The following is a 14,471-nucleotide window of genomic DNA, read 5'->3' as shown; positions in this document are numbered from 1 at the left end:
GGATGCTCCTCTGCAGTAATGAACATAACAATAAGTGGTTGAGAAACTGGATGAAGACCATCGCCGGTATGCTGGAGCCTATCCCAGCTGTCTTCGGGCAAGAATCACAGGGCACATATAGACAAACAAGCACCAGCTTCACACAATGACCCGCACAGAAAGCTTTCTAGCTCTTCCAGATTCTGCACCTCTTAGACTTCCTGCTTCTGATGACTCTTTAATTTACTCCACCCCCACTTCGCCGTCATTGGTCACACTCCAAAGCACTCCAGAGGACTTCAGGATACATCGGGTTACTGAGTGGAGGCCATCTGCAGCCTATAAAAGGAAGCATCGCATTGATGTCAGTAGATCTCAGTGTGAGAAAAAAAAATACACAAACCTCATTATCTGACATTTGGCATCGTTTTACACAAAAATACAACATTGTAAAAGCAGTTATAGGTCAGAAAAGTGGAAAACAAGGCAACAAATATGTTACTATGCAAAACAAGAGTTTGAGATGATCTCCATCCTGGTCAGTTTTCCTAAAGATCCTAAATCGACACGGCAAAAAGTGCATTCTCAGCTAGATTCAATACCTGAAAAAATACTATGTACTAAATACAAGTATACTAAGTACTTTTCTTGTTGTTTTTTTATATTATGTAAATCTTAGATTAATTATTAATTATAATTATTTTTTGCATGTACAACTATCATTCATTTTATACCGCTTATCCACACGAGGGTCGTGGGGCGTGCTGGAGCCTATCCCAGCTGTCTTCGAGCGAGAGGCGGGATACACCCTGGACTGGTGGCCAGCCAATCACAGGGCACATATAGACAAACAACCATTCACACTCACATTCATACCTATGGACAATTTGGAGTCGCTAACCAAGCAAAACCGGAGTACCCGTAGAAAACCCACGCATGCACGAGGAGAACATGCAAACTCCACACAGAGACCGGACTGGATGTTTCATATTATTTCATTTTGTTATTGCGTTTTATGTTACAATGTTTGGTGGTTATGAACGCACTCGCATAAATTATTTGTACTGCCGACCTTGAAGAAATTTCACGAGTCGTCCCCCATGCATCGTACGCCTCCTGCCCCTTTTCCAGTGTCTTCCCTTGGCTTGACTTTACACGACACAGAGGCTCTCCGGAACATTCCACAGCCGCAAACGTAGCAACAACACCTGTTTCCTCCAGTGGCTCCATGCCCAGAGATTATAGTGTGAATCCACAGCAACACACTGCGGGGGTTCTCTCATCCATACGACATGTAAACACTCGCATTAGCAATCTGCAGCCAGAACGTGTTTATTAAAAGTAAGATGTGGGATTGTAGTCATTTTTCATCCGTGCTTCTACTTGCCGTCCCTGCCTGAACAAGCCCGTGTCTGAATGCTGCGAGACAGCCAGCCAACCAATGAAGAAAACTCCGCACACAAGGCTCGCTTTTCTTGCTTTATGAAGCTTTCTTGTAAAAAATAAGTGGTAACTGAAACATACAGAAAAAATAAAACAAAATTCCAATATTGCTCACGTTTCAGGCTAAACACACATCAGCTAACAGTTAGCTAACACACGTACACCAACTGCAAATGCAAACTAGCATTAGCATGAAGTTAGCGAACTTGACAAAAGTACAACTTTTGAAATAGAAAATGCATCTACGTAAGTGTTTTATACACCAATGTACTTACAAAGACAATAATTTCCCAAGAAACAAGCGTTTAGAGCAACTTTCAGCGTGTTTATGTGGTTTTCTTGTTTCGTTTCTGCCGTGAGGCTAGCCTGCTTCTCACCGAGAGAAAACGTCAAAGCTTGTGTATATGCGAGAGCACTCACTCTCTGGTGGCCCGAAACGATACTTTCTAGAGAAGATGTCTCACTCTGTAAATTTTTTAACCTTAGCGTTTTTAACAATATTTATTAGAACTTTTAGCTATTTATTACTAACTTATGAAACGTATGAATTATTAATGTCTTTGACCCAAAGACATGACAAGATAAGATAATATATGCCTTTATTCGTCCCTCGGTATAAAAAATATAAAAAATAAACAATATAAACAACCCAAGTATTAACAAATCAACAATTTCAGTTGTTATTTTATATACAAATACAGTTTGCAGATATGAAATGAGATGAAATATATGACCAGTCTATACACTATGAGATCTTACTAGTGGGTTAATATGAGCCCACTGAAAATACAAGTGAGTGTACCCCATAAGCGAAGTCCAAATTGTATCTATTGCTGCCGTAATCCTCCTGGGTATGGAATTGTTAGTGGGATCCTGGAATCTTCCCCCCCTCTCCATGACCGGACCTTGTCCGTCTGCTTGAGGATGCCCCTCAGGTACACGATTGTTTTCAGGTGTGGGGGAGTCAGGATGCGTGGCCACGCACACATCCACTTCAGCTTCTTCAGCATGGTAAGCGTCTTGTAGCTGGATTTGGACTCCTTATGTACGAAATCTGTTTCCCAAAGGAAGGGGGGGGGGGTCATGATCTGGTTCACAATGTTGGAATTCATCTTTCCGTTTAATGAACCGCGGTTCCTCGGCACTGGCGGCACTCGCTTGTGTTGCAAGCCATTAAGACAATCATGGCTGCGTGATAACATTCGGAAGAACCAACAAACTTGAACATCGGGTTTGTGTGTGGCCTTCCAGACGGTCAGTACCGACCCGTACCCTGTGAAGCTGCACTACGACAAGTCCCGCGACCAGGTGTGGCTTCTCAGCTGGGGAGACAGACAGAAGAACTTCCCAACGCTGCAGGTTTGGACTTTCGGTAAAAGTCTAGAGAAGCCTGCTTGGTATAAGATGCTAACACGTCTCCCGATCCATCAGGTGATCAATCAGGCCAGTGGAAAAGTCTCCCATCACACAGTCCACATGCAGCCGGTGGGAAGGCGCATCGACCGAGTGGACGACTTCTTCATTCCTTCGTCCAGCCTCATCGACAACCACATCAGGTACGTGAGTCAACATCGCTCTCCACGGAATGACCTTCAACCCACATGTTCTCCAAAAATACCATCTTAATACTCACCGAATTGGACCTGCGCTCCTTCTGTGGAGTGTTCTAAAAGTAGAAAAGCAGATAGTTTGATTCCCGGAGGACCCCTGGAGCGTTGTCCGTGCAAGGATGTTGAGAAGGTGCTGCCACTTGTCTATCAAAGGAGGGGAGGCGGCGTAATTACAGTGCCAAGCGTCCAGGGCAGAGAGTCAAGGCTGATGACCGCCATCAGCCAGGGAGGCAGTCTTAATTTAGCTCGGCCTTATTTTCCAATACCATGAAGGGTGTGTGTGTGTGTGTGTGTGTGTGTGTGTGCGAGTGCACTGTTGGAAAAAGAGCAAAAAGAGAATTAACAAATCAGACATTCAAACCATAAGCTATGACAACTTTGTTTTAGCGTAATAACAAGAATATTCACATATTTAAGCCTTTCCCACTGAAAATTACATATTAACAAAAAAAAAATAAACAATCTGGAAGGAAGGAAAGGAAAATAATTTTCTGGGGATCACAATAGATGAAAATATACAACATAAAATGGCCAGAAATATTTCAATATTGAACAAAGCAAAATTTGTTCTCAATCAGAAATCACTCCACACTCTTTATTGCTTTCTGGTTCTACCATATCTTACTTATTGTGTGGAAATATGGGATAATAACTATAAAAGCAATTTTCACTCGCTAAATGTACTGCAAAAAAGGTCAGTAAGGATAATTCATAATGCCGCCTACAGAGAACATACTAACTCCTTATTTCTAAAATCACAAATACTTCAACTTGCTGATATAGTTCATCTTCAAACAGCTAAAATAATGCATAAGGCTAAAAATAACCAATTATCTAAAAATGTCATCTAATACTTCTCTACAAGAGAGGAGAAATATGATCTCAGGGAAGAAGTACATTTGAAACACTTATATGCTAGGACTATGTTAAAAAGCCATAGCATTTCAGTATGTGGAATCAAACTATGGAATGGATTGAGTAAGACCCTCTCCTAGCTGTGAGGCCTGTGCGCTAACCACTCGACCACTGTGCGGGAATTTTGTAGACATAATAACAGGAAATAAGACTTTGTGAGTATGTTTTGCTGTAAATGTGTGTGTGTGGTGGACAGGAAGTGATGTCGCCAATTAACCTAGCATGTTTTTGGAATGTGGGAGGAAACCGGAGTACCCGGAGAAAACCCACGCATGCACGGCGAGAACATGCAAACTCCACACAGAGATGGCCGAGGGTGGAATTGAACCCGGGTCTTTTTGCTGTGAGGTCTGCGCGCTAACCACGCGACTGCCTATAATTCATCTCTATAAAATGTATTTTCTTGTGTATTATTATATACTGTGGGTGTCCGCGACCGATGAACTGGATTTATATTATTCTCTCGACTTTTCTTACGTTTTGATTTTTGTTGATAAATTAATGACGGAAACCAAATTTCCTTTATAATTAATCTGGCTGGGATTTAACTTTCATTCAGTGTGCATTGAAAAATGGTCATGGCAGCACATCCTGCAATAATTACTGTATGCTTCACACAAGAGACCAATTCCGTATTTGCATTCATTTTCTGTATACAGTATATTGACCACCTGTGTATACTTTTATCCATACTCTGGGTACTGCGTTTAGATAATGACACTTTTTGGTTTGTATTTTTAAATGCGTGTAAAAGCAAATAAACAACACTTACAGGTGACTGCTATGACCGAATCTAAAAATACAATGTGGAGACGAACACAACCACATTTGACCGATGTCACCAAGAGGTCAACAACAAGCGGGAGGTCGGAAACATTTCGAGGGGACGTGTGTGTGTGTGTGTGTGTGTGTGTGTCACAGTCAAGGTTGGGTGGTATGTTAGCGCTGTTGTAATTAGATCCACTGGGACTTTGAGGAAAGATTCTACTTTTCTGTTTGGATGCCCTTTTTTAGAAAAATAAAAATATATATGTGACTCTTCAGTATGGAAAATAATATTTTGAAGCTAATATTTGCCAAGTACAATTACACTACTAACTATATCGTCAAGTGAGCATCATTATCTTTCTTCGGGCACAACCTTTGCATCGGATTTTATCCGTTATTCGTCCTTATTGTTTATCAAGACACATACAATACATACTGTATACTGTAGAGCAGGGGTCTCAAACATGTGGCCCGCGGGCCAAATGTGGCCCGCAGGACACTAGTTTGAGGCCCCCGCCTTGATATGAAAGTTTAATGTTTAAGTGCGGCCCGCGCAAGTTTGATATGGATGCTGTATGGTATCATGTACCCAGAAAAAATTATTACGTTTGATTAATGTTCGGGCGGCACGGCGGTCTAGTGGTTAGCGCGCAGACCTCACAGCTAGGAGACCATGTTCAATTCCCACCCTCGGCCATCTCTGTGTGGAGTTTGCATGTTCTCCCCGTGCACGCGTGGGTTTTCTCCGGGTACTCCGGTTTCCTCCCACATTCCAAAAACATGCTTGGTTAATTAGCGACTCCAAATTGTCCATAGGTATGAATGTGAGTGTGAATGGTTGTTTGTCTATATGTGCCCTGTGATTGGCTGGCCACCAGTCCAGGGTGTACCCCGCCTCTCGCCCGAAGACAGCTGGGATAGGCTCCAGCACCCCCCGCGACCCTCGTCGTGTTAAAGGTTAAATAACTGTTAATAGTTATCCTCCCTATCCGTGTGGAAGTGGTAAGTTTTCGGCTATTTAAGTTTAAAGGAAATAACTTGAAGGCTACCGTTTAGGTCGCTAGCTCTCTAGTTTGCGAGTTAGCATGTGTCTCAAGACCCTGCAGTTGCGCAATATGTTGTAAATAAAAAGAGTATAAATGTGACTATAGTCGTGTTTTGTCATGTCTACAGGGCTCTAATAATGCTTTGTTCATTTTAATCTGAAAAAAATCATTTGTCTACCCACCAACTATATGTGGTTTCTTGGGTTTTTATTATTTGCCGTTTTATTATTATTATATTTATTTATTACTGATTGATTGATTTTCTTTATTCTTGATTTGTTTATTTATTTTTCATCTTATTTTGTGTAGAAAAATAAAAAGTAAGATATTTGAGAACAGTGGAATGTTTTAAGAGCTTTTATTGTAGAAAATTGGAACCAAAGTGAAGTTTTTTGTTTTTAATAAATGCGTTTTTTGTTGTTTTTTTTTTTGGAAAACCTGATGCTGCCCAGTCTCACCCAGACCCGAGCTCCAGTGGCCCCCAAGTAAATTGAGTTTGAGACCCCTGCTGTAGAGTATATAGTAATGACTGTATTGTTTAGAATCTCTTATACTCTTGAACCAATGCACACAGATGGGTGAAATTTGGTCAAAACATGCAGCCCAACAATGTTTTTGTTTTTTTTTCAAAAAGTACATATAATGCCATAATTTTTCATTATGTTTTAAAAATTAAATCAGTTCTGGCGGTGCGAGGTCGGCCGGTTGATTTTGGTTTCAATGCCACCAAGTGCTACCAAGTGCAAACGTAACGCTTGCAGTTACAGATTTGTTTTGATAAAAGTTTCCACAATAAAAGCGCGATGTTCACCAGTCCAATTCATGGCAGCAACTGAAAAAGAAACAAAAAACAATGGCATTAGATGTTTAAAAAAAAAAAAAACATTTTGTTTCTTTACTTTATTTTTCTTTTATTTAACATACCAATATGTTAGATCATTTTGTGGACAAAACAGCCAACAAGTCCAGTTTCCTTCTTCCAAGTGTTGTTTTGTTACCAGGATGCCCTTCAACTCAAATGTGAGCAACAACTCCGCGGGCTTTCATCCAGCGAGGGAATACATTCAAACAACTCAGGGCTACTTGTTATTTTTAGCAGAGACAGCCCCTATCACTTTGTCAACAATATCCAATCATTGCTCCAAGCAAGATGTTGATTCATTCTTATATATTTTTTTTTTTTTTTAATGCAAGGATTCTGGATAGCTTTGCAAAGCGTGGAAGCTCTATGCCCTCAGGCTCTTCAAATCAAACCACTCAAAAATCACATCAGGATGAGCGAAGACGCTGATACTAAAAATGCAAATAGGCCTTGTTTGAACGCTTCACTGTTCTGACAGCGTGCTGAAATATGTTTCAATAAATCAACCATGGAAGGGAATGACAAGCAGCAGCTGTCAGTTTGGCAGTGAAGAAACTCCATGTGTTCAACACAACACAAAACAAACACGCATAAAATCGGACAATACACACGATTAATGCTAATCCGCATTCGGCTTTTATTTATTCAAAAATCACTTTCAGCAAACAAACATCTAACCAGGTTTTAATTCTTGTGCCATATTTTCATTTACTGAAATCTACCAAGGTACATGAGGGGAGTTTTCAGTATTGTACTTTGGCTTATTAAGTTAACCACCAAGTTACTGGAGCGATAGTGCCAAGGAGAAAGCAGAGCTCTGAAGTCTCTTCAAACTCTATGTTGCACTTCATATAAATGGAATATAAATATAACAGTAATAATAAATTACATATTATCAAGGGAAAATCTGCTGCTGGATCCAATATTGATGTGAGACGAGACACGTTATTTGAGAAAAATAGGAGGTACAACCTGAGAAGACATCTCGAATCAGGTGATAAGCATGTGGAGGACTTCTTTTGGACCTCCTGTGTACTAATATTAGTGTAATGGTAATGGTTTTATTTCATTTAAACATGCATCAGATTACAATTGAATGCATCACATAATCAGTTCACAGTTCCACATGTCCAAAAGGAGTAGGAAGAAGCAAAGTTTATTAAATCCGACCCCTCCATCTGGTACTTTTACAATCAGTAACTGTTACATTTGTTCACTTCCTGCTTTCCTAATAGAATTTTTTTTTGTCACGTACCGAAAATGGTAATGGTATTATTTCATTTGAACATGCATCAGATTACAATTGAATGCATCCCATAATCAGTTCACAGTTCCACATGTCCAAAAGGAGTAGGAAGAAGCAAAGCTTATTAAATCCTACCCCTCCATCTGGTACTTTTAAAACTAACTGTTACATTTGTTCACTTCCTGCTTTCTGTAATAATATCAAATGGAAGAATGGATGCAAAACATTTTTGCAGTGCAATAAAAAACAAATTTTTTTGATACGTTTTCAAAATAAAAATAAATAATAATTATAACACCAATCAAATTATTTTTGTATTTTTATTTGATTGCTTATTTTCCGCAGTTTTATGTTGTGCATTTGATTCCTTCCTCTACTTTAGTGGTTCTCAATTATTTTCTGTCAATATTTTCAAATATATGTTACGAAATGGGCGGCACGACAGTCTAGTGGTTAGCGCGCAGGCCTCACAGCTAGGAGACCAGGGTTCAATTCCACCCTCGGCCATCTCTGCGTGGAGTTTGCATGTTCTCCCCGTGCATGCGTGGGTTTTCTCCGGGTACTCCGGTTTCCTCCCACATTCCAAAAACATGCTAGGTTAATTAGCGACTCCAAATTGTCCATAGGTATGAATGTGAGTGTGAATGGTTGTTTGTCTATATGTGCCCTGTGATTGGCTGGCGACCAGTCCAGGGTGTACCCCGCCTCTCGCCCAAAGTCAGCTGGGATAGGCTCCAGCACCCCCCGCGACCCTCGTTAGGAAAAAGTGGTAGAAAATGAATGAATGAATGTTACGAAATGCAAGAAAATGGAGGGCAGTGAAGGATATAAGCGTTCAAGAGTCAAATTGCATGCTGGGTACGACACGTTCATACATGTTGGTAGGTCTTCACAAATATTGAATGTGGTCCCGGTGTCTCCAGCACTGCTCTACCTCAAAACGGAACCGTGATTATGGCAGTTGTTGCTACACAAGCACCAGACTTTATCTCGGAAAAGGGAATAAAAATGGCAAAACACATTTATTTGGATGGAGGACACGATAAAGTTATTATCTAGGCATCACAACACTTCCAGGAGTTCCTCGCTATTGTGATAGCAGCATCTCAATATCTCCATTTATTCACCCTGCTGCAGAGTTCACTTTTATTTATTTTTTACAGTGGAGCTATCGCTAAACTGACAATGGTGACAGTCGTTCTCGGAATGGAATTATGGATATGTAAAAGATTGTTTACCGTTCAATCAATGTCTTATCTTCTGAGTGACGTGTATAAAAAAAAAAAGGTTGTGACGGCCAGTGTGAGCCAGAGAGGCCGCCTGCAGAAAACACAATCTGTGGATCGATGATTGCCTCGACGGGACCGATAATGTGCTTCGTGTCTCAAGAGCTGCCTGCTTTGTGTTCAAACGGCATAAAAGATGACGAACGATGTCGAGATTGAGCCGCCCGTCAACCAGCGTCGGTCTTCTCGTTTAGTTGTGGCCCGTCAGGAGCAGGCTTACCTTGTGCTGCTGTCAACGTGTAATGCTCCATTAACACGTTCTCCGCAGTCTCTTCAGTGATCCATGTACATTTTTTATGAGGGCACGGGCGCTTAGATGGTGCTCCAAAGACAAGACTCCGCTCAGGTGTCAGGGGCCAGAATGTGTTATTGAAGCACTTGAATGCATCTTTCACCAACACTAACTTAGCAATTGACTGTACCAAATCAGAAGGGGGGGGGTCCTGTCATGAAAATATGCTTTGTTTGTATTGCACTTTTTGTTTTCATTCATTCATTCATTCATTTTCTACCGCTTATCCTCACGAGGGTCGCAGGGGTGCTTGAGCCTATCCCAGCTGTCTTCGGGCTACACCCTGGACTGGTTGCCAGCCAATCACAGGGCACATATAGACAAACAACCATTCACACTCACATTCATACCTATGGACAATTTGGAGTCGCTAATTAACCTAGCATGTTTTTGGAATGTGGGATGAAACCGGAGTACCCGGATAAAACCCACGCATGCACGGGGAGAAAATGCAAACTTCACACAGAGATGGCCGAGGGTGGAATTGAACTTGGGTCTCCTAGCTGCGAGGCATGCGCACTAACCACTCTTTCTGTCCAATAATCAATTTGATTATACGAATATTACTTATAATTATGGACTACTACTGCTAAGATACATATTACTGTCACACTCATTCTTCAAAACAAGTCCTCCACATGCTTGTCACCTGATTCAAACAGTGTTTTGTCTAGGCATGTGAGTCTGCCCTTCATTTGAGATAGATCATCCTAAACTTTCCTAAACTAACTGTAATTTGTTTCTTGACTTGTACGTGAGAAGTCGAAAAATTCTCGATAATCAATAACATGGCGATTCCGAAAAAGCTAGTACAGAGCAAAGCAGGCGATACATTTTCCGCAGAGTCAGCAGATATTGAGTGTGTAGTACGCGCGTACACTCATGAAGGGACAACGCCTAGAAGCTAAAGCTGTTGTGGCACCAAAGTCTGTCGGGTTTTGCCTTGTGGAGAAACATCAAGAGTTGATGATTTTGGACCAAAGTGGCGATGGACTTAACCAAGTCCAGAAATATCCTTATTGGTTATTGATTCCATCTTCTGTGTTGTTTCTCTTGAAATTGCCAACAGATTTGGTCTCATCTTTCACCGAAATGAGCCTGTCCTCCACAAGATCGACTTGGAGACGCTGGCCTACGTGAAAAACATCAGCCTGCGGGATTCCAACTGCGTCCCCAAGTCTGTGGCCTACACCCACCTGGGAGGTTACTACTTTGTCAACTGCCGGCCCGACTCCACCGGCGCCACACGCCCTCAAATTATCGTAGACAGCGTGACGGATAGCGTAGTTGCACAGAACCGGGATGTCGTCGGAACGCCTTACGTGTCTCCGGACGGCCGCTACTTGGTCACCGTTGATGACGGCGACGGCCTGATGAGGATCCAGACCATCTCAGAGCGAGGGCAGATCAGGGAACCGTACGACATCCACACCAACCTTCACATCTCGGATCTGGCTTTCCAGCGTTCCTTCACAGAGACTCATCAGTACAACGTGTTCGGAAGCTCCGGCCGCCAAACGGACGTTCTTTTCGTGGAGCTGAGCAGCGGCAAAGTGAAGATGATCAAGAGCTTGAAAGAGGCCATCAAGGCGTACGAGTGGCCGTGGAGCGGTAAGAACAGGGTCATGGTGGGCGGCGGTGTTTTCGGCCAGTACCTTATGACCCCGTCTCGGGAGTCGCTCTTCATCCTGGACGGGCGGCTTAACAAGCTCAACTGTGAGATCACCGACGTCGTCAAGGGCAACGTTCTGGCGTGGGTGGGCGAGTCTTAGTCCGTTATGCCGATCGAGTTTTTCCTCAGAAGGTACTGTTGCACTGAATTCCTGTCGTTTTTAGAATTTTATGGGCGTGGAAGAGCGAGCGTCACGTAATTGAAAAACCAAATTGATCCCGTGGAGTTCTACGGATGACCGATCGGAAAACGATACCATTCCAGTTAATCACCAAGTTCTATCAAATGATGCAAATACCTTCTAAGATCAGAACTGGTTAGATCAGGATTGTCTCTTTTAACTTCAACCATCCCAAACTTTTCTTCCCGTGCCTTCAAATAAAAACCCCCGTCCTTCAGAGGAATTCATGTAATTATTCCCGGCGCGCCTGCAGACTTTCATCGACCCGTCCGTTCACGTGGTGGCAGATCCGCTTGCTCTTTTCTATGCGCCTGATTAAACGAAGCCTGCGCTGTGATCCCATCCAGTTTGAAGTGGCGCCCGAGAGCTTCATTACGACCGGGCGCTCTCTAACCTTTAATCCCCAATTAGAACCAGCGTTTGAGAAGTTTTCGTTTCAGCCCGAAGTGCGGAAAATCAAAGTGGATCGTTATGCTACTTTATGGAAATTTAAATATGAATCGGAAAAAAAAATGTAAACTTTTAAACTCCTGACCAAGCGTACAAAACGGGAATGCGGTGACAACAGGAAGTGGATATTTGTGGTGTAGTACGTATCCACGCCTTGAAGCAAGTGGATCAAGTTGGTACCTTTCTATGCATTAACAACCTTAGAACCCCCAACGAGCAACTGAATGGCACATTCCGAGTGGACTTCTGACGTGGACATTGTACATACATCAAGTCAATCTGTCTTTTCCGGACTTCCATCCGTACATCCCGTTGCATCCTTTCTCTTTCCGTCCAAACAGCGGCTGGTCCAGTGACTTCATTACGCCTGTACAGATTTAAAGCTCGCCATTTTCTAAGCAAAATACCCTCGTTAAGATAAGACTCGCGTCTTCATCCACGTGCTGTAGAAGCTTTCACGTCCGTGTAGTCATGTCTTGTGTGCGTGTCCCCTTTGGTGCGATTGCTATTTATATAGAAACGCTTGTCATTTTACTTCACCAATAAAAAAAAATCTGTACAAATGAAACCAGAGTGTGATATCTGCTCCTTCAATCACTAACACAATCTTGTCCCACAAGATCAATGTCGGCGTTGTTGGTAATCATCGCAGCAGGACTCGCCGACACACTGGGTAGACGTTTCAAGATAATAATAATAATAATAATAATAATAATAATAATAATAATAATAATAATAATAATAATAATAATAATAATAATAATAATAATAATAATAATAATAATAATAAAGAAATATTGCAGCCATTCCATTGAGTAATGATGGATGAATAAAGCGGACAATTGTTTAGATCAGGGGTCACCAACCTTTTTGAGGCCGAGGGCTACTTTGTGAGGACAGATAAAAAGCTAAACTTCCTGTGTTTACACAAAGAGTTTGTTATAAAATATTTTTGTTTGAATTTTTGATGTTATAAGACAGGGGTCAGCAACCCACGGCTCCAGAGCCGCATGTGGCTCTTCAGCCTCTTTGTTGTGGCCCCCTTTGCAAAGTATTTAACACTTGGACTTGTTGGGGCCAGAGTAAACATGTTTGTCAACAAATGTAAACAAAGTTTACATTTAATTTACAGAGATATTTATGTACATTTATTTTCTATATTAGCAAGATCCGATACTAGCAAGAGTACTCGATCAACTCCGCTTTTTCTCCTCTGAACTACTTTGATACCCCAAAATTCTCTCTAAATCTGGCATTCAAAATCATGGGAACCTCGCAATTCGCTGCACATTTCTTCGGGCATCAGGTATAAAATTTGAAAGTTTATAAGAATTTTGAATTATGTTTTGCAGCTCCAGTCCTTTTCCTTTAGCGAGCAAGGGGGTAAAATGGCTCTTTTGATAGGAAAGGTTGCCGACCCCTGTTATAAGATGATTAAAAAAAATACATGAATGTAAGCAATTCTGATTCAAAATTTAAAGCACAAAATAACAATGATAATTTGTGACCAATGCTATTTTTTAGAAGATGCCTCACGGGCGCACAGTGTTGGTGACCCCTGGTTTAGATGCAGAGTAGACGAGGTTGGTAACTCCCGGAAAAAAAAAAAAATAGGGCACCAACCGACTGTTATTTATCTTTTTCACACAGCTCCTATGTGTAAAAAAGTACATTAGAATACCTCATAAACGTGATAGAATGTGGAATGTTATCGTTTTTTTCTTGTTAAACTGCATTTTTAGTTGCTAAACTCGACACTCATGATGCGGTCAAGGAGATCTTCCCTGCCCTTTGAACTTTCCAGGTCATTCCAACTCATTATTAGAGTTAAAAAGTTGTATCAGACTCCCTGCTTCCAATTAATGCCTCATCTTCTTTGTGCTTTTGGTAAATAAACGCCCTCGGCTCTAATGACAGTATTTAATGCAGTGATCTTTGTTATGCACTGCAGTGAGCATATAAAATATAATATGAAAATCATATTCTGGATATTTTTTTCCCCTACTTCAATGTGAAAGTCAGCACGGATATGATTAAGCGTATGACCGCCCGAGGCAAACTGGAAGGTATCCGACTAGATTAAAGACATATCCTCCATTTTTAATCTGTAATTCATTCCACTGCGAGCACACGTACAGGATGGATGGTGGCTAGTACTACGGTCTATATAAATCACATTCAGAAATATTTTTACACCACTCTCGGTCCTCGCGTTACTAGAGTCGATGGAAGGGTGTTTTTTCGTATCAAATTCAGCCGTTCCTTGTTGTTTCCACTTTTGCGGTTGTTTTTTTCTTTCTTTTTAAATAAAATAATTTTTGTATCCTAATATTATGACGTTATTTCCAGAATATTTTCACGGTATTCCCATAATATTATAAAATTTTTCCCAATCTAATTTTCAGCTTGATAACTTATAATAACTTATAATTTATTTTTCTTAGTTTTTATATTATAAATATATTTAAATATAGTCAAATATAATATAGTTAAAAATAGTTTTAGTTCATCTTTCAACGCCGTGCTGTTAAAATTAACATTAATTAATTAACATTAAATTAATTCTCATTCTCACTTTTCATGTCATTATTATTTTTTGTCATAATATTTGGACGTTATTCTCATAAAATTTCAGCAGTTTTTTTTTTAATTTTTGATATATTGTTTACGTTGTTCTTCATTTAAATTTTCCCATCATATTTGGAATAATTCTTGTAACAT

General features: G+C 40.8%; 1 protein-coding gene across 3 annotated transcripts in view; it reads left to right on the top strand.

The window, feature by feature from the left end:
• Positions 1-12,318, top strand: part of fstl5 (follistatin-like 5) — a 154,210-nt gene extending 141,892 nt beyond the window's left edge. For all 3 annotated transcript variants that reach the window (XM_058049606.2, XM_058049613.2, XM_058049621.2), the window contains 3 exons: positions 2,674-2,781; positions 2,854-2,978; positions 10,517-12,318. In XM_058049606.2, coding sequence (XP_057905589.2) covers positions 2,674-2,781; positions 2,854-2,978; positions 10,517-11,219 — 936 coding nt within the window. In that variant the 3' untranslated portion in view covers positions 11,220-12,318. The remainder of the gene's footprint in view (positions 1-2,673; positions 2,782-2,853; positions 2,979-10,516) is intronic.
• Positions 12,319-14,471: the final 2,153 nt, after the last annotated feature.

The sequence above is a fragment of the Doryrhamphus excisus genome, linkage group LG23 (assembly GCF_037039965.1).
Source record: "Doryrhamphus excisus strain RoL-2023G ecotype Guam linkage group LG23, RoL_Dexc_Guam_v1.1, whole genome shotgun sequence".
In the NCBI taxonomy this organism is placed as follows: domain Eukaryota; kingdom Metazoa; phylum Chordata; class Actinopteri; order Syngnathiformes; family Syngnathidae; genus Doryrhamphus; species Doryrhamphus excisus.
This window is presented reverse-complemented; position numbering and strand designations above follow the sequence as displayed.